The sequence below is a fragment of the Oreochromis niloticus genome, unplaced genomic scaffold (genome assembly GCF_001858045.2).
Source record: "Oreochromis niloticus isolate F11D_XX unplaced genomic scaffold, O_niloticus_UMD_NMBU tig00008098_pilon, whole genome shotgun sequence".
Classification (NCBI taxonomy): domain Eukaryota; kingdom Metazoa; phylum Chordata; class Actinopteri; order Cichliformes; family Cichlidae; genus Oreochromis; species Oreochromis niloticus.
In genome coordinates this window covers 146,666-159,928 of record NW_020328970.1, presented here as the reverse complement: position 1 = coordinate 159,928, position 13,263 = coordinate 146,666, and the positions used below count along the sequence as shown (strand labels likewise).

Sequence of the window (13,263 nt, the reverse complement as noted above, 5' to 3'; positions counted from 1 at the left end):
TGTTAGTGTGATTGAGAGTGAATGAAAGTGAGTGATGGAGGCAGCAGGAAACTAACAGGCTGTTTGTTCTGAGAGGTCACATGACTGTTTTTCTCAGCAGAGTCTGATGGATTTGATGAGACCATGAGAGCGGCTTCAGTTCCTCATCAGAAAGAGTCTGACAGAAGCTCCTCCCTCTATACCCCAGTAGACTTCTATTAGACTGCTCCAGATTCCTGAGAGTTCACACAGAAAACTTTACAAACAGCCAAAGAAAAACTATTGAAAAGGCTTCAAGATGACAAAGAGCTCTTTCACAGCACATATGAGCCATTAAGAAGTGCACATTTGTGTTTTCCATAGTCCATCATCCAATAATATCACAGGACAAACTGTGAGGTAAAAAGCCTTCAGCTCTTTGTGAATGAAGCAAAAAGACTTTGGTCCTGAGAGATGGTTCAAAACACAATTCAGACCTACCAAAGTATTATTGGTGCCAAACACATGAAGCCTTCAACTTTGTATTTGTCCAGTCAGTGTGGCAATAGAAGTCACTGTGAGGATTTTCAATGTGCTATCAAAGAGCATCCAAACAATCAGGTGAGAATGAAGAGAATTAGTGTGGATGGACAGAAAATCCATATCCAGTGTGATTTAGGAGCCGTTCATATATAATGAGTGAAATGAAAGAAGAGCACAGACAGTAAGAACATGAGTGAGCAGACATTTTGGAGCTGCTGATCCACACAGGGCTGGATGGAAGGAGTGGGAGTCCATGATGGCTCAAAGTCTCTGATCCTAACTGTTCCTGAGCCTCTCCCCCTGCCTCCTCTTTGGATCTTCTCCTCCTCTTCTTCCTTATCTGCCTCCTCCACCACTGCTCTCTCCTCCCTCATCTCCTCCTCAGCTGAACTGAAGTCAGGGCTGTAACATGAGGAAACGTGCAGAAATGACTGAGTCAGCATGTTGTTGAAGTGAGTTGAGTGATTGTGAGCAGATTAGATGTGCGAGCCTCCCCTGTAGAGAAAAGCAAATCTTCTCCAGAGTTTCCCACCTCATGTTTTCCTGTGTCACAGCTGATTGTCAAATCCTGGCTGTCACTAAATGAGTGGTCCAAAGGTGGAAGGAGGAGCACAGTTAGATTGTTCACCTCCTAACCTGTGAAATCAATCAGCTGAATGAAAAACACTGTGATCCTATGAGCTGCTATCAGGGCTGCTCCATTCTCAGGATTCTCATCTGGATGATTGAAGCAGATTATTGATGAAGTCAGCAAACAGCTTTCAAAATGGCTCTTTTTCCAGGGGAACTCCCTGAAATGTAAATCTCATGGAAATGAAGAAGAAGTCCAAAGGCGTGGTTAGGCCCAGACTTGTGGCTGTTTTCAATGTAAAGCCCATGTTGCAGGCAGCTGCTGCTCCTTACTGGCCCACAGTCTCCACTGATGGATGTGTCAGCTCACTTGTACTGTAGCCACGGGGAGAGAGATGGAGAGATGAAGCTGACAACCAGAGGTGTAGTGCTATTTGTTGAAGTAGCCCAGCGCACCGTGTGCCATGTAAGCACAAGTTTCCAGAGATGATTGGACTCTGAAATGATCCATGTTGGACTGAATGTAAGAACAGATCATAAAGTCCTCTGTGTGCCCGTCTGTCTGAGCATCTTCATCAGTGTGCAGCTGATCTACAGCTAATGTGCTGATTGATGAGCAGCCTGTTCATGGTGATGATGAGAAACAGATTTGATTCAAAGCACAAATGAGTGAAAAAGGAGCAGCAGCCATGATAGAGCGAGTCATCTGCTGACAGAAATAGTGGAGTGAAGGATTTGTGCAGCGTTTCTCTGTGAAAACAGCTGATTCAGATCAATGAGAGGAGGATGAAGGAGAAGCAGCATGTTTCTGATAGAAGGATCACTGCTGTGCTACAAACTGCTGGGACTGTGTGTGAATGTGTGTGTGTGACGGCTCAGCTGGAGGCAGGATTGGTCCAGAGGAGAGCTGCTTTATTCCAGACTAACTCTTCTAGAAAGCTGAAATCTGTGTGGAACAGCTGACCTGTACCATGTGGAAAAGAACAGCAACATGATTCAGCGTCAGATCCCGACACATCCACGGATTCATCCCGTTACAGGAACTGTGCCACACGTGGCCTCTGTTTGTTCTGCATGTGATGCTGCAGGGATTTCTTCAAGTCACTATAATATAGTGTCAGATGGACACATGAAGCTAACACGGCACATCTTTGTGAGTCTGCAGCATGTTGACACACATGTCAGTGTTGTACAGATCTGAGAGCAGCACAAACAAACTCCATCAAAGTGATTTGTGCTGTTGCAGAGCTGTGTGACTGCATTTGTCTTCATTATGGACACATTTCTACAAATGGGACTAAACATGTGACCCTCTGCACATCCATGGGCTCAGGCTCAACAGTGCACCCATTGGCTGGATGCAGCTTGTATTGTGGCTCCTCCCCCTTGACCTCCGTGTTAGATTCAGGTCAGTTTAGCTGTGTTTCCTCCAAATCCCAGAATTCCTGAGGAGCAGGAATATGTGGGGCTGGGCTCTAAACACTCAGGGTGAGGACTGAGTGAAGAGCTACAGGACAGAGCCAAAGTTTCAGCACTGCGCTCACAGCTTTGAGACGTCCAATCAGCAACTGGTCCTGATAACATCTCCCCTCTCATTCCACATACATGAAGACTGCTAGAAGCAGCTATCAGCCACATCAGGCTCACATCATGCTTGGTATTAAACATGCTGCAGTCTGCAGTAAACTCCCTGCCACAAAGCTTTGAGTGCTCTGAAAGGGAATCTCCTCCAAATCCACCTGTAACAAGGTCACCTGCAGAAATAACTGTGTCCACGGGCAGAGTCACTAACACTCTGCACCAGAGCTAAACCTGCTTTGGAGCTAAAAAGCTGCTGTCAGGGTTTCCTGCAGAGCTTCACAGTAAATGTGGAGACTGAAAGCTGTGGACAGTTTCTGTGGCTGGATTATTTCATATGTGTTTGTAGGAGTTTCACTTTCAAAGTTTGGAGTAAAGTGTTGAAATAAATCAGGTCTGTGACGCACACTTTACTGCAGATTGTTCTCAATGGAACACAAAAAGCAATCAAAATGTGATTGATCCTGATGTGGTTGTGATTGTTGCTTCTAGCAGTGTTCATGTATTTGCACAGAGAGGGGGAGATGTTATCAGAGTGTGTAACTGATCAGATCTGATGCTAAATCATGTTCATGTACAGTCAGCTGATCCTCACAGTTCACTTTGTAATCATGCAGCTCTCCTCTGATCAATCCTGAGCTCCACCTGAGTCTCAGTCCTCAGGACCTCACACAGTCCCAGCAGCTTCTATCAGCAGAGTTCTCCCTGATATCACAAACATATTGATCCTCCTTCAGCCTCCTCTCATTGATCTGAACTGTTTCCACAGAGAAACTCATCAGTGAAACCTGAGCTTACTGTGGATTATTCTGGTTGCTCCATCACTCTCTGCCTCACACTCCCTCATCTGCTGCTTTCCTCTGATTGGCTGCTCTGACAGAGTCATGATTGGCTGCATGTTTGTATAGAAAGCAGCACGTTGCTGGTAGATCAGCCATCAGCTCATGTTTGTGACTGCAGCATGGCACCAGTTTGCTCCTCGTGTTTCAGTCCCAGACTGACCTGCAGCTCTTTAGTAAATTCAGACAGCAGCTTTTGAACTGTTAGTAAATCTGACCATGAATCTCATGATGACACCTCTGACCACTCATTCTGTCTTTATTGGCTTTCATACATGAAACACGCTTAAAGTCACCATTGAATTTAAACTGGATGAAAGCAGCTGTGAGTCACTGCAGCAGCTCTACACCTGTGCCAACAACCAACCAACACCTGGGTGGAGTCCCAGCTGAAGCTGAGAGATACTCAGAGATCAGAGACAGAAGCAGCTGTATGTAAGCGTTCTACAGGACGGCTCACACAAACCTGATGTTACTGATGTCTCCTAGATAGATCTCATGGACCAAAGGCTCTCTGTGTCATCTTGGCTCCAGCTGAACTAAACTGAGAGTGAATTTGGGCTTTTAGGGAGGGGTGAAAGCAGAGCGCTGTAAAGGAAAGGGCTGTGATTGGTTCATAACACGTCAATGAGAAGAAAGGAAAGCTTCAGAGCAACATGAATGAAACAAAGTGTTTTGATGACGACTGAAAGCCAAAACTGTGACTGAAATCAGAATCCAGTTCATCTCCAGCCCTGTCAGCAGTTCCAGCTGTAGTGCTGTTACAATAATAGTCATCACTTCTAGTTTCACAGCAGGAAACTGGGAACATTCAGCGTCTCAAAGATTGACCTGTTAGCACCTGCAGACATTGTTGAGCTGGGTCTGCTGATCTTGTGGAGGTCTTCATTTCTCCACTATTTGGAGAAGCTTCAGCAGGATCCACAGTCAGAGTCAAAGTGGAGTTCTAGCATGGACGTAACGCTTCAAGAAGCTTCAGACAGACAGTGTTCTCCAAAAGTTCTGCTCTAAAAGGAAACTTTGAGCTGGCTCTGTAATTGTTGTAGTCAGAAGGATGGAGGCTGGATCTTTGATGAGTGCTTGCACACAGGCTGTCTTTAAGTATTCTGGGACACAGCCAGAGGACAGACAAGTGTTCATTATTGGAAGCAGCCGAGGGCAGGGACATCCCAAACTTCACTCAGGAACTTTGGAGGAATCATATCTACACAGCTTGATGAGCGTTTCAGTTGTGCCACAGTCCTTCAAAGCTCCTCCACAGAGACTGGCAGAAAAGAAGATCAGATATTGTGGCTGGGGTCGGGGACATCAAGAAAAGAATCAGGAGCTGCTGGTTTGGATTTCCTCTCATTCATTTGATCCTTCAGAAAGTTTAGAAAGTGAAGACGTTCCTCACTCGATGCCGTAATCTGATGAAAACTTGCAGGATGTCAAAGACGCTCCACTGAGCTCCAAAGAGCTCTGGGCTGTGCTTATTAGAATGAATTAAAGGAGAGAAATAGCCGGCCCTCGCCTCGTTCACCTGTTCATTGAAAGCAGTCGTTCATGCTTTCATTTCTTGATGACGGAGCTGAAGATTCACCTTCTTCCGTCTCCTTTCTGCCCTCCGGCATTGTCTTTTCAGACTGTGAATGTCTTTGTGAATCCAGGGCAGCGAGCGAGCACCACGTTTAGTCCTGATCTTAAAAGGTGCAGTTGAATCTAAAGTGGATGTACAAAGGAGGTTCAGCTCATTCAGAGTGTTTGTGTGTGTGAGGGAGGAGGAATACCAGTGGTGGTAGGAAACACTGATGAACATGTTTCTCCTGTTTCCTCATGAAAAGAGCGTCAGCGTACTGACACAGCTTCTTTTGCCTGATCACTTGGAAAAATGATCTCAAACAGAATCCATCAATGATCAGATAGAAACACATCAGCTCAAAGCCTGGAGTTCATACTGAAGCCCACAGTTATATGTAGGCCAACAACACGCTGTTTGAAACCAATGAATTTACTGTACTGAGGAACTCTGTGGCAAATGAGTCAGTAAGATCATCAACATGGATCTTAAACTCAGCAGCTCAGATCATGTGATCACACATAAGAACCATGGAGCAGGAAACATCTGAGAGTTCAGCTCCAACTCTGATGGAGTCTTAGGAGGGCGGAGATACCTGCACAGATAGGAGCTGTTTCACACTTTAACAAGCAGCACCTCCAAACTACACCCTTCATCCACCTTAATAGGGGAGCATTTGAAGCCAAACCTCCACCCACCCAGCCACTTTCTCTGGGCTGACTGAAACAATCATATGTGGGGTCAGAGTTCACAGACTAGACAGTCCTCTCCAGATTTCATCATGTTTCTGTTCAAAACATCAAATCAAGCTGATGGGAAGTTGTAAAATCCTTCAGAATAAAAGCCTGACTATTCAGAGCTCCAACATTAAGAAGAGCAAAGTGAACCAAGGTGGATGGAGGCAGCAGAGAAACTGTAGGGTGGAGCTGAATGCTTCATCAATGGGATGATGCAGCAGATTTTCTCCACCTTGCACAAACTGTCCTGTTAGTTTTATGACTGGAATATCCAAAATGTCTCCAGAGGCTCCGAGTCCAGCTGAACATGTATTAGTGTTTAGAGTGGAACTGAGATGATAGGGACTAGGACCTGGGGGACGTCAGTCAGTGACGGAGCGGTCAGCAGGTGTGGGCAGGTGTGGACAGGTACTTGATGGAGTGTTTCCTGCACGCTGGACTCCATATGATATGTTAGCAGAGAGTATCTGGCTCCTGATTGGTTGAAGTGGAGCCCATCTGCTGCAGAAAGATGCCTCCTGTCCCAGAAAACATTGAAGTTGTCTCTAAAGCCCAGGCTGTGGGAGTCACACACAGAGGAGAGCCAGGTGTGGAGGCCGAGCAACCGCCCAAACGCCCCACGGCCACAGGTGGGAGTGGGGCCGGAGATACAAACACTACGGTGGGCTTGTTTCACAGCCTCACAAAGACACACAAAGTCCAGTTTGAGGAAGTGGGAGCGCTGTTTGGAATCCGGTTTGTGCCCATGTGGATAAGGATGGTGTCGGCCTCCGGACGGGATCGTATTCTGCCAGGAAACTTGTCTAAAATGTCCCAGAGCGTCGGGCCGGGGAAAGACAGAGTGTACGCCTCCTTTATTGTGAAATTCCTCACCATGGTAACTGAACACATCAGCTGGTCTGCAGCAGGTTATGTTCAGAGTTTGAGGCTCAAATTGGCTCAAAGTGTCCCATTTTCACTGATTGTTTCCCGACGACATGCTTCAAGTGTGATATGGATCCTCTGCTGAAGGAATCTGCTTTCTATCCACAACCTGTTGATCCGTATCTGACTAACAGCAGCGCAGGAAGCCCTGCAGTTATAGAGAAACTGTCTGAGTCGCATTGTTGCTGCAATTTACCTGCAACTGCTGATGAAGAAAAAGTCTCAATGTGTTTGTGTTTGGTCCTAATCTGCTGCCAAGTCTGTTTGACACTGCTGGATTTCCAGCTGATAGATGACAGATTAGAAACTGATCAGTCTATTGATCACACAATATTCCATCAATAGAATTGATTTGACTTTGATTTGTGTAACAAAGTGATTTCCACGTCTCCTTCATGATGTGACAGTGTCAGAGCTGAATGCACTTGTAGAGTATCATGTTTTTATGGCTCACATTTAAAGTGTTCCAGCTCTAATGTACAGCTGTCATATTAGAAATAGAAGCAGCTCTGATTTTAGTGCTCAAATAAATCTATGAAGTGATGAATTCACACATGAACAGTTTTCTGCAGCGTTCCTCTCGGCCTTATTTGCAGCTCCACTCTTGTTTTTGCTCTAATAATTATTTCTCTCCATGAGCTGTTTCTCTGCCTGAAGGAGGCGCCACTCCATCGCTTCATTTAGTGCAGAACAAGAGTCACATGATGCTGCTCTGTCAACACCAATCATACTTTGTACAGCTCATGTTGTGTTTGTTGTCCTCTCAGTCTGTCAGGTGGAGGTGGAGGAGGGGGCGGAGTCTGTCCAGCTGCCCTTCAAAACCACACAAAACCTGCCTGAAGATGCTGAAGTGGAGTGGCAACGCCATCGACCCGAACCTTTAATCATCGTCCACCAGTATAAGAACGGATCTGACCAGCCTGAAGAACAGCACCAGGTTTACAGAGACCGAACGAAGATGAATGAAGACCTGCTGAAAACTGGAGACCTCAGTCTGACCCTGAAATACCCCACAGAGAGAGACAGTGGAGAATACAGATGTGGAGTCTACAAATCGCAGTTAATTGAGGGGATCTTCGGCATTCGCATCGTGAGGAAAGTACTATGGATGAAAACAGTGCAGCTTAAAGTCAAAGGTTTGTTTGTTTGTGTGTGTGTGTGTGTGTGTGTGTGTGTGTGTGTGTGTGTGTGTGTGTGTGTGTGTGTGTGTCTCTCTGACTGTCTTGTGTCTCCTCTGCAGGGAGAGTTCAGGTCCAGGATCAAACAGGGGACATCAGGAACAGAAGCAGCTCCATTGATCCGACTCCTCTGATGGCTGATCAATCAGTTTGATCTGTGTGTTCTTTGATTATTGATCAGTGATGTCAGAGTGGAGTCAGTGTGATGTTGTTGTTGTGTGTTTGAGACTTTTAGTGTCCATGAAGGTCTCTGCTGCCGTAGATCCTCTGAACTGTGACAGAGGTCTCACTCTGGAGGAAACTCTCAGCACTTTCCAGCAGCTCCTCCATCATGGAGGACGTTCCCTCACTGTAACAGGTGGAGGAGAGAGGAGAGGAAGCACAGGTGGATCCTCTGAGGAAGAGGAGCGTTCCTACAAACCACATGATCACATGACCAGAGGACAAACATGTGTAGAAACACATTAAAGTCAGCCTGTAAACATGTTTGTGTAAATTCTAGTCGTGTTTTTCTGTTACATTCAAATAAAAGCAGAGAAAGCAGAACAAATGCTGAAGCTGTCTGTGTGAAATAAAGGAGTTAAAGTACACACACACACACACACACACACACACACACACACACACACACACACACACACACATCTGTCTCCAGCAGCTGTCTGAGCTGCAGTCTGTATTGTGTGTGTAATATCTTCATATGTTTCTAATATTACAGTTTTATCTTCAGGTGTAAAATCAGCTGCTCTGCTGTCTTATCCCCTGATCCTGTGTGATTGATTAGATCCTGCAAACGCCACAAATTTCATTTCAGCTTTTATTTGAAAGCCAGCGAGTAAAAGGATTAGTGATAGTTTTCAGAGCGATGCCAAAGCTTGGGTTCCTCTCCTACAGCAGCTTTTCTTTTCTTTCTTTTCTCTCCCTGTGAAATACAGCAGCTGGACCTTTAGCTGCAACACACTGTGAGACAAACTGCACACAAACAGTTTGTGTGTTTGCTGATGTTTGTTGAGCTGATAGAAACGCTGCATTGGAAATTAGCTGACACTTCAAAAACGTTCCTCCCTTTATGCTCGCTCCTCTTCAGCAGGGCTAGCTAGATGCTAAAGTAGCGCTAACACAACTTACAGACACCTGCAGTCGTTCAGGTGTCGTCCCAAAAACATATCAAAAAAAAACATGGCCCACTTTAAGCCCTGACTGTGACTCACAGTTTGACTCTTTGGTCTCTTTTTATGTGATTAATAAATGAACAGGATTTCCTTTCATGTGTTTCTGTTTAGGCTCAAATCACTTTGATGTTTGAAGACTCGCACTGATGAAATAATAACTCCCCTCAAATGTGTTAAACCTAAAGTAACCAGCCTGTTTGAACATGTAAGGAGTAGAAAGTACAGATACCTGTAAATCCTACTTAAGTACAGTAACAGAGTATTTGTACTTTGTTACTTCCACCTCTGGCCCTACCATTTTATCCCATATGACTAAAGCCAGGTAGGGGCTGGCTGGATTCAGCAGAGCAAACATCTAATGTAGTCGTGGGCTCACAAGTTTCTCTCTGAATGCTGTCATGTTGTAGTTGCCATGGTTACACAAGGTTTGGCCCTGACCAAAGCGCTCGGCACAGACATGGTAGAGAAGGCCGTCACTAAATGATGGAGGCGGGGAAGCGAGACTCAGAGGGGGTCAGGTATCCTGGTGTTACTGAGGAGAACTCTGCTCTCTCTTTCTAGTCCCTGTTATTTACTCACACTGTCCCATTTAAAGCAGCTGAATCCTCTGTGATGCTGTTCACACAAATATGGTTGGATCACGCTGAGACTGAAGGAACTCTGACTGTCAGCTCACTCTTGAACACACTGAGTTTCTGGGAGTCTGGCAGATATAAGACCCTCTTCAGGAACTGACTCAAAGAAGAAAAAGTGTGGATTTTTTCATTTGTCCAGATTGTCATTTTTCACTGGACGTGGGTAAAACTCCTGGATATCAAAGACATTCTGAGGATCACTGAAGTTAAACGGCTGTTGCTGAAAGTTTAAAGAGAATTGTAAAATGATACGATAATGATTGACTAATAAGATTATCTGACAGGTCCTTAAAGTGGCCCCTTGGTGGAGCTCAGCAGGACGACAGGTGGCTGTGAGCTCATTTTAAAATAATCATAGAATAAACAGAAACATTAGCAGATGACGTTTGAAGGCTTTACATGTGTTGGATATGAATGTTTGGAGCCCAGATCATCATTTGTCTTGTTTCAGTGTGAATGTTTTTCTCCATGTTGGCCTGAGGGTGGTGCTGTTTAGCCTGTACTGAGTATTTGTCACTATGCTGAGTTGTGGGTGGAGTCAGTGATTGGCTGAAGGTGTCTTCTTTAAAGCGGGAACACTGGCTCAGCTTTCCTACCTCCTTACTCCCAGCTGGACCACGCTGCATCAACAAGTGATTGTCTGTGTGTGGAAGAGTGATGCCATTGTACACACTGTAAATATCTTCTTCTTCTTCAGCTGTGTGGGTGGAGAAGCTTTTCTGTTAGGGAGACGGTGTCCTTCTCACCTTCAGACATGAGATTAGAAAGAGAGGGAGAGAGAGTTCAGATTACAGTGCAGATATGAATGAATGAATCCGTGCTCGTCCTCACGGCTCCTGCATGCTTTTAAAAAAGTGTGTGTTCAGCTCTGATCTCCAATCTGTTCTTTTCTCTCTTTGTTTCTTTCCTGGCTTCATGATCATCATCACACCGTCTGAGGCTCCTAAATATCTTTTTCTCAGTTTGCATCAATAAATCATGAAGTCGACCTTGAAGACTTGGGTGGATGTGAGCCAGATGTGAATAGATTGTTAACATGAGCGCGCTCTACACCCCTACAAAGTTTGATCAGAGTTCATTCACAACTATTCGAGCTCTCGTGTTCACACACAGAACGACACGCACACACACGCTACCAAAAACATAACCTCTGTTTTCAAGGTGAGCTAAAGCTCCAGGTGTCACATCAAACACTCACAGGGAAAACACCAATCACAGCACGCACACATATACTGAACATTACAGAGAGAATTATTAGAGATCAGCTTTTATAAGATTTATTCTTCCTCAAAGTTCCAACAGAGCCAAACAACCCAGAGGGAAATGTCCGGGTCCTCCCAACAGCCAGTGAGCTTCTGTAGAGAGGACACGTGAATAAAGCCGCAGTGATCCACTCCAAAAACACACAAACAGCTCTTTGCTGCCTTTGACTCCTTACTTGATGCAACAGCTGATGCTGTCAAATAAAAACAAACTTCATGTTGACAATCAAACTGATCTTTATTGTCTTTCTTGCAGAAAGTTTCATTATTTCATGGGCAGCTGAAAGAAGTAAGAAGTGCAGAATATGACAGGAAATAAGTGGAAGAACAAAATCTTCATTTCCTCCAAGTCTTCTGGGCCTGGATGTGATGGAAACACTCACTGAGTCCACTGCTGTGCTCATTACTGAAGCTCATAATGCAGCAGGTAGTATTGCACATTTCCAGGACTGAAACATGTTTGAAACCTTGGAGGATTTCCTGCGTTCTTCTCCAGGTCATTGAAGCAAACTGCTGGGCCTGAGCGGGCAGTTTCCCATCGAGTGTCCAAAAACTCTTTAACATGGTGGAGATTTCATAGCCACGCTGTAACCACGCTGTAAGAACATGAGGATGATCCCACCGTCACCGTTCTCATAGGGGGGTCGTCTGATTGGTGGAGTTTCTCTCTGTTATTGTCGAGTCTTTACTTTACAGTAGAAACTCCTGGAGGTGACTGTTGTTGTCATTTGCTGCTGTAGAAATAAAACTGAAGGAATTTTGCAGGTAGAAGATATTTGATTTACAGCTTCTCACACACGAGACCAGGCCTGCAGCTATCCATTATTTTAGTGTGTAAACAGACTCCGCCTCTCTGTGTAAACAGACTCCGCCTCCACGTTAAACTGTGACATCATCATCACTGCTGCTGTTATCAGTGTTTGTGTTTAACACTGGAGGCTGTGTGGGCTTAATGTGCTCAGACTTTTATTCACACGCTGCTCATAAACACGTTTCTATTGGAGGTCTGTGAAACATGGAAGCAAAGAATTTTATAATCCAATTATTGGAATTACTCGATGAATCGTTGCAGCTCTACACGAGACACTTTCTTTAAAAATCATCAGACTGGTTTCATACATGTTAACGCTTAAATACAGAAAACTTCAGCCTGATATTCCCGACGTATGAAACTATGTTCAAATCCAGATGAACTTTTTTACAAAGAGCCTGTTTCTGTTAATATTATATCAAAAGTCTGTGATGGTGTTCTGTCTCGTTTTCCCAACATTAACCTGTGAAATGTTCATATTTATGTACCAGTCAAAGGTAAAACATGTTTTCTAATAAACTGTGTTTGTAAAATCTGCTGGTTGTAAGAAGAAGTGTGTAAATGTCCCCAGTGGCTGCTGTGGTTTACATGGTGAGATAACATGTGAGAAATCATTCAGATACTGAGGCTACAAACTGTTAGTTAGTGCTGCTGTGGAGACGGATAAAGAACATGTGATGATGATAAAAACTAAGAGCTGAACTCCCCCAGCTAACATTATATGGGCTGAACCATTAAAATAGGTAGGGCACATGGGGGTCTGGTTTAACCCTTGTATGGTGTTCGGGTCTGTGAGACCCATGCCATTTAGAGGCCGTTGCCCCTTTAGGCAGTATATACCATCAAAACCTGCAAAATATGGTATAAGGATATGTACACTTGATTAGAACTGATTTTATTTTTTTTATAACATTTTATTGACAAAAAACGAGAAGCACATTAATTCATAAATGTGATCGAACAAAGGTAAAAGGAAAAAATTAACCATGTTTGCTGTTCACATGGCTCGTAATTGGGATAAAGTAAACATCTGTTGAGTAATTTAACATAAAATTGTTTGATAGTGTTAACTGGAAAGCCAAAACTCTAGCAGGTCCACCAGACCCATGAACACTGGCTGAGTAACAAAAATACGAACACCATACAAGGGTTAAGACATGTGCAAATACACTGTAAAAACTCATCTATAGAATTTACCCAATAAATCTGAGGTAACAATTTGCATAGCCTTTTTTGTGGTTGATTTAGTTCAATATATTGTGTATAAAATAGCTTCAATAAAAAGCTATGAAATACTTAATTAAATTGGGTAAAATTTACCCCATATTTATGTATACATTCAACAGCTACTTACTCATTGAAATTAGGTAAAATTATCTCTTGTTTGCTACTTGGTAATACCTGATAATTACTAATAAAATTTAATTATTATCAGTTGATAAACATTACCTATTCATATAAGGTAAAATGTACCCCCCCAAAAAAGATATTCAAATGG

At 44.0% G+C, this 13,263-nt stretch overlaps 1 protein-coding gene across 1 annotated transcript in view; it reads left to right on the top strand.

Moving 5' to 3' along the window:
• LOC106097045 (uncharacterized) overlaps positions 1–2,563 on the top strand; it is a 38,797-nt gene extending 36,234 nt beyond the window's left edge. Inside the window, exon 12 of the mRNA XM_019357174.2 lies at positions 2,474–2,563. Within this exon, the coding sequence (XP_019212719.2) occupies positions 2,474–2,563 (90 nt within the window). The remainder of the gene's footprint in view (positions 1–2,473) is intronic.
• Positions 2,564–13,263: the final 10,700 nt, after the last annotated feature.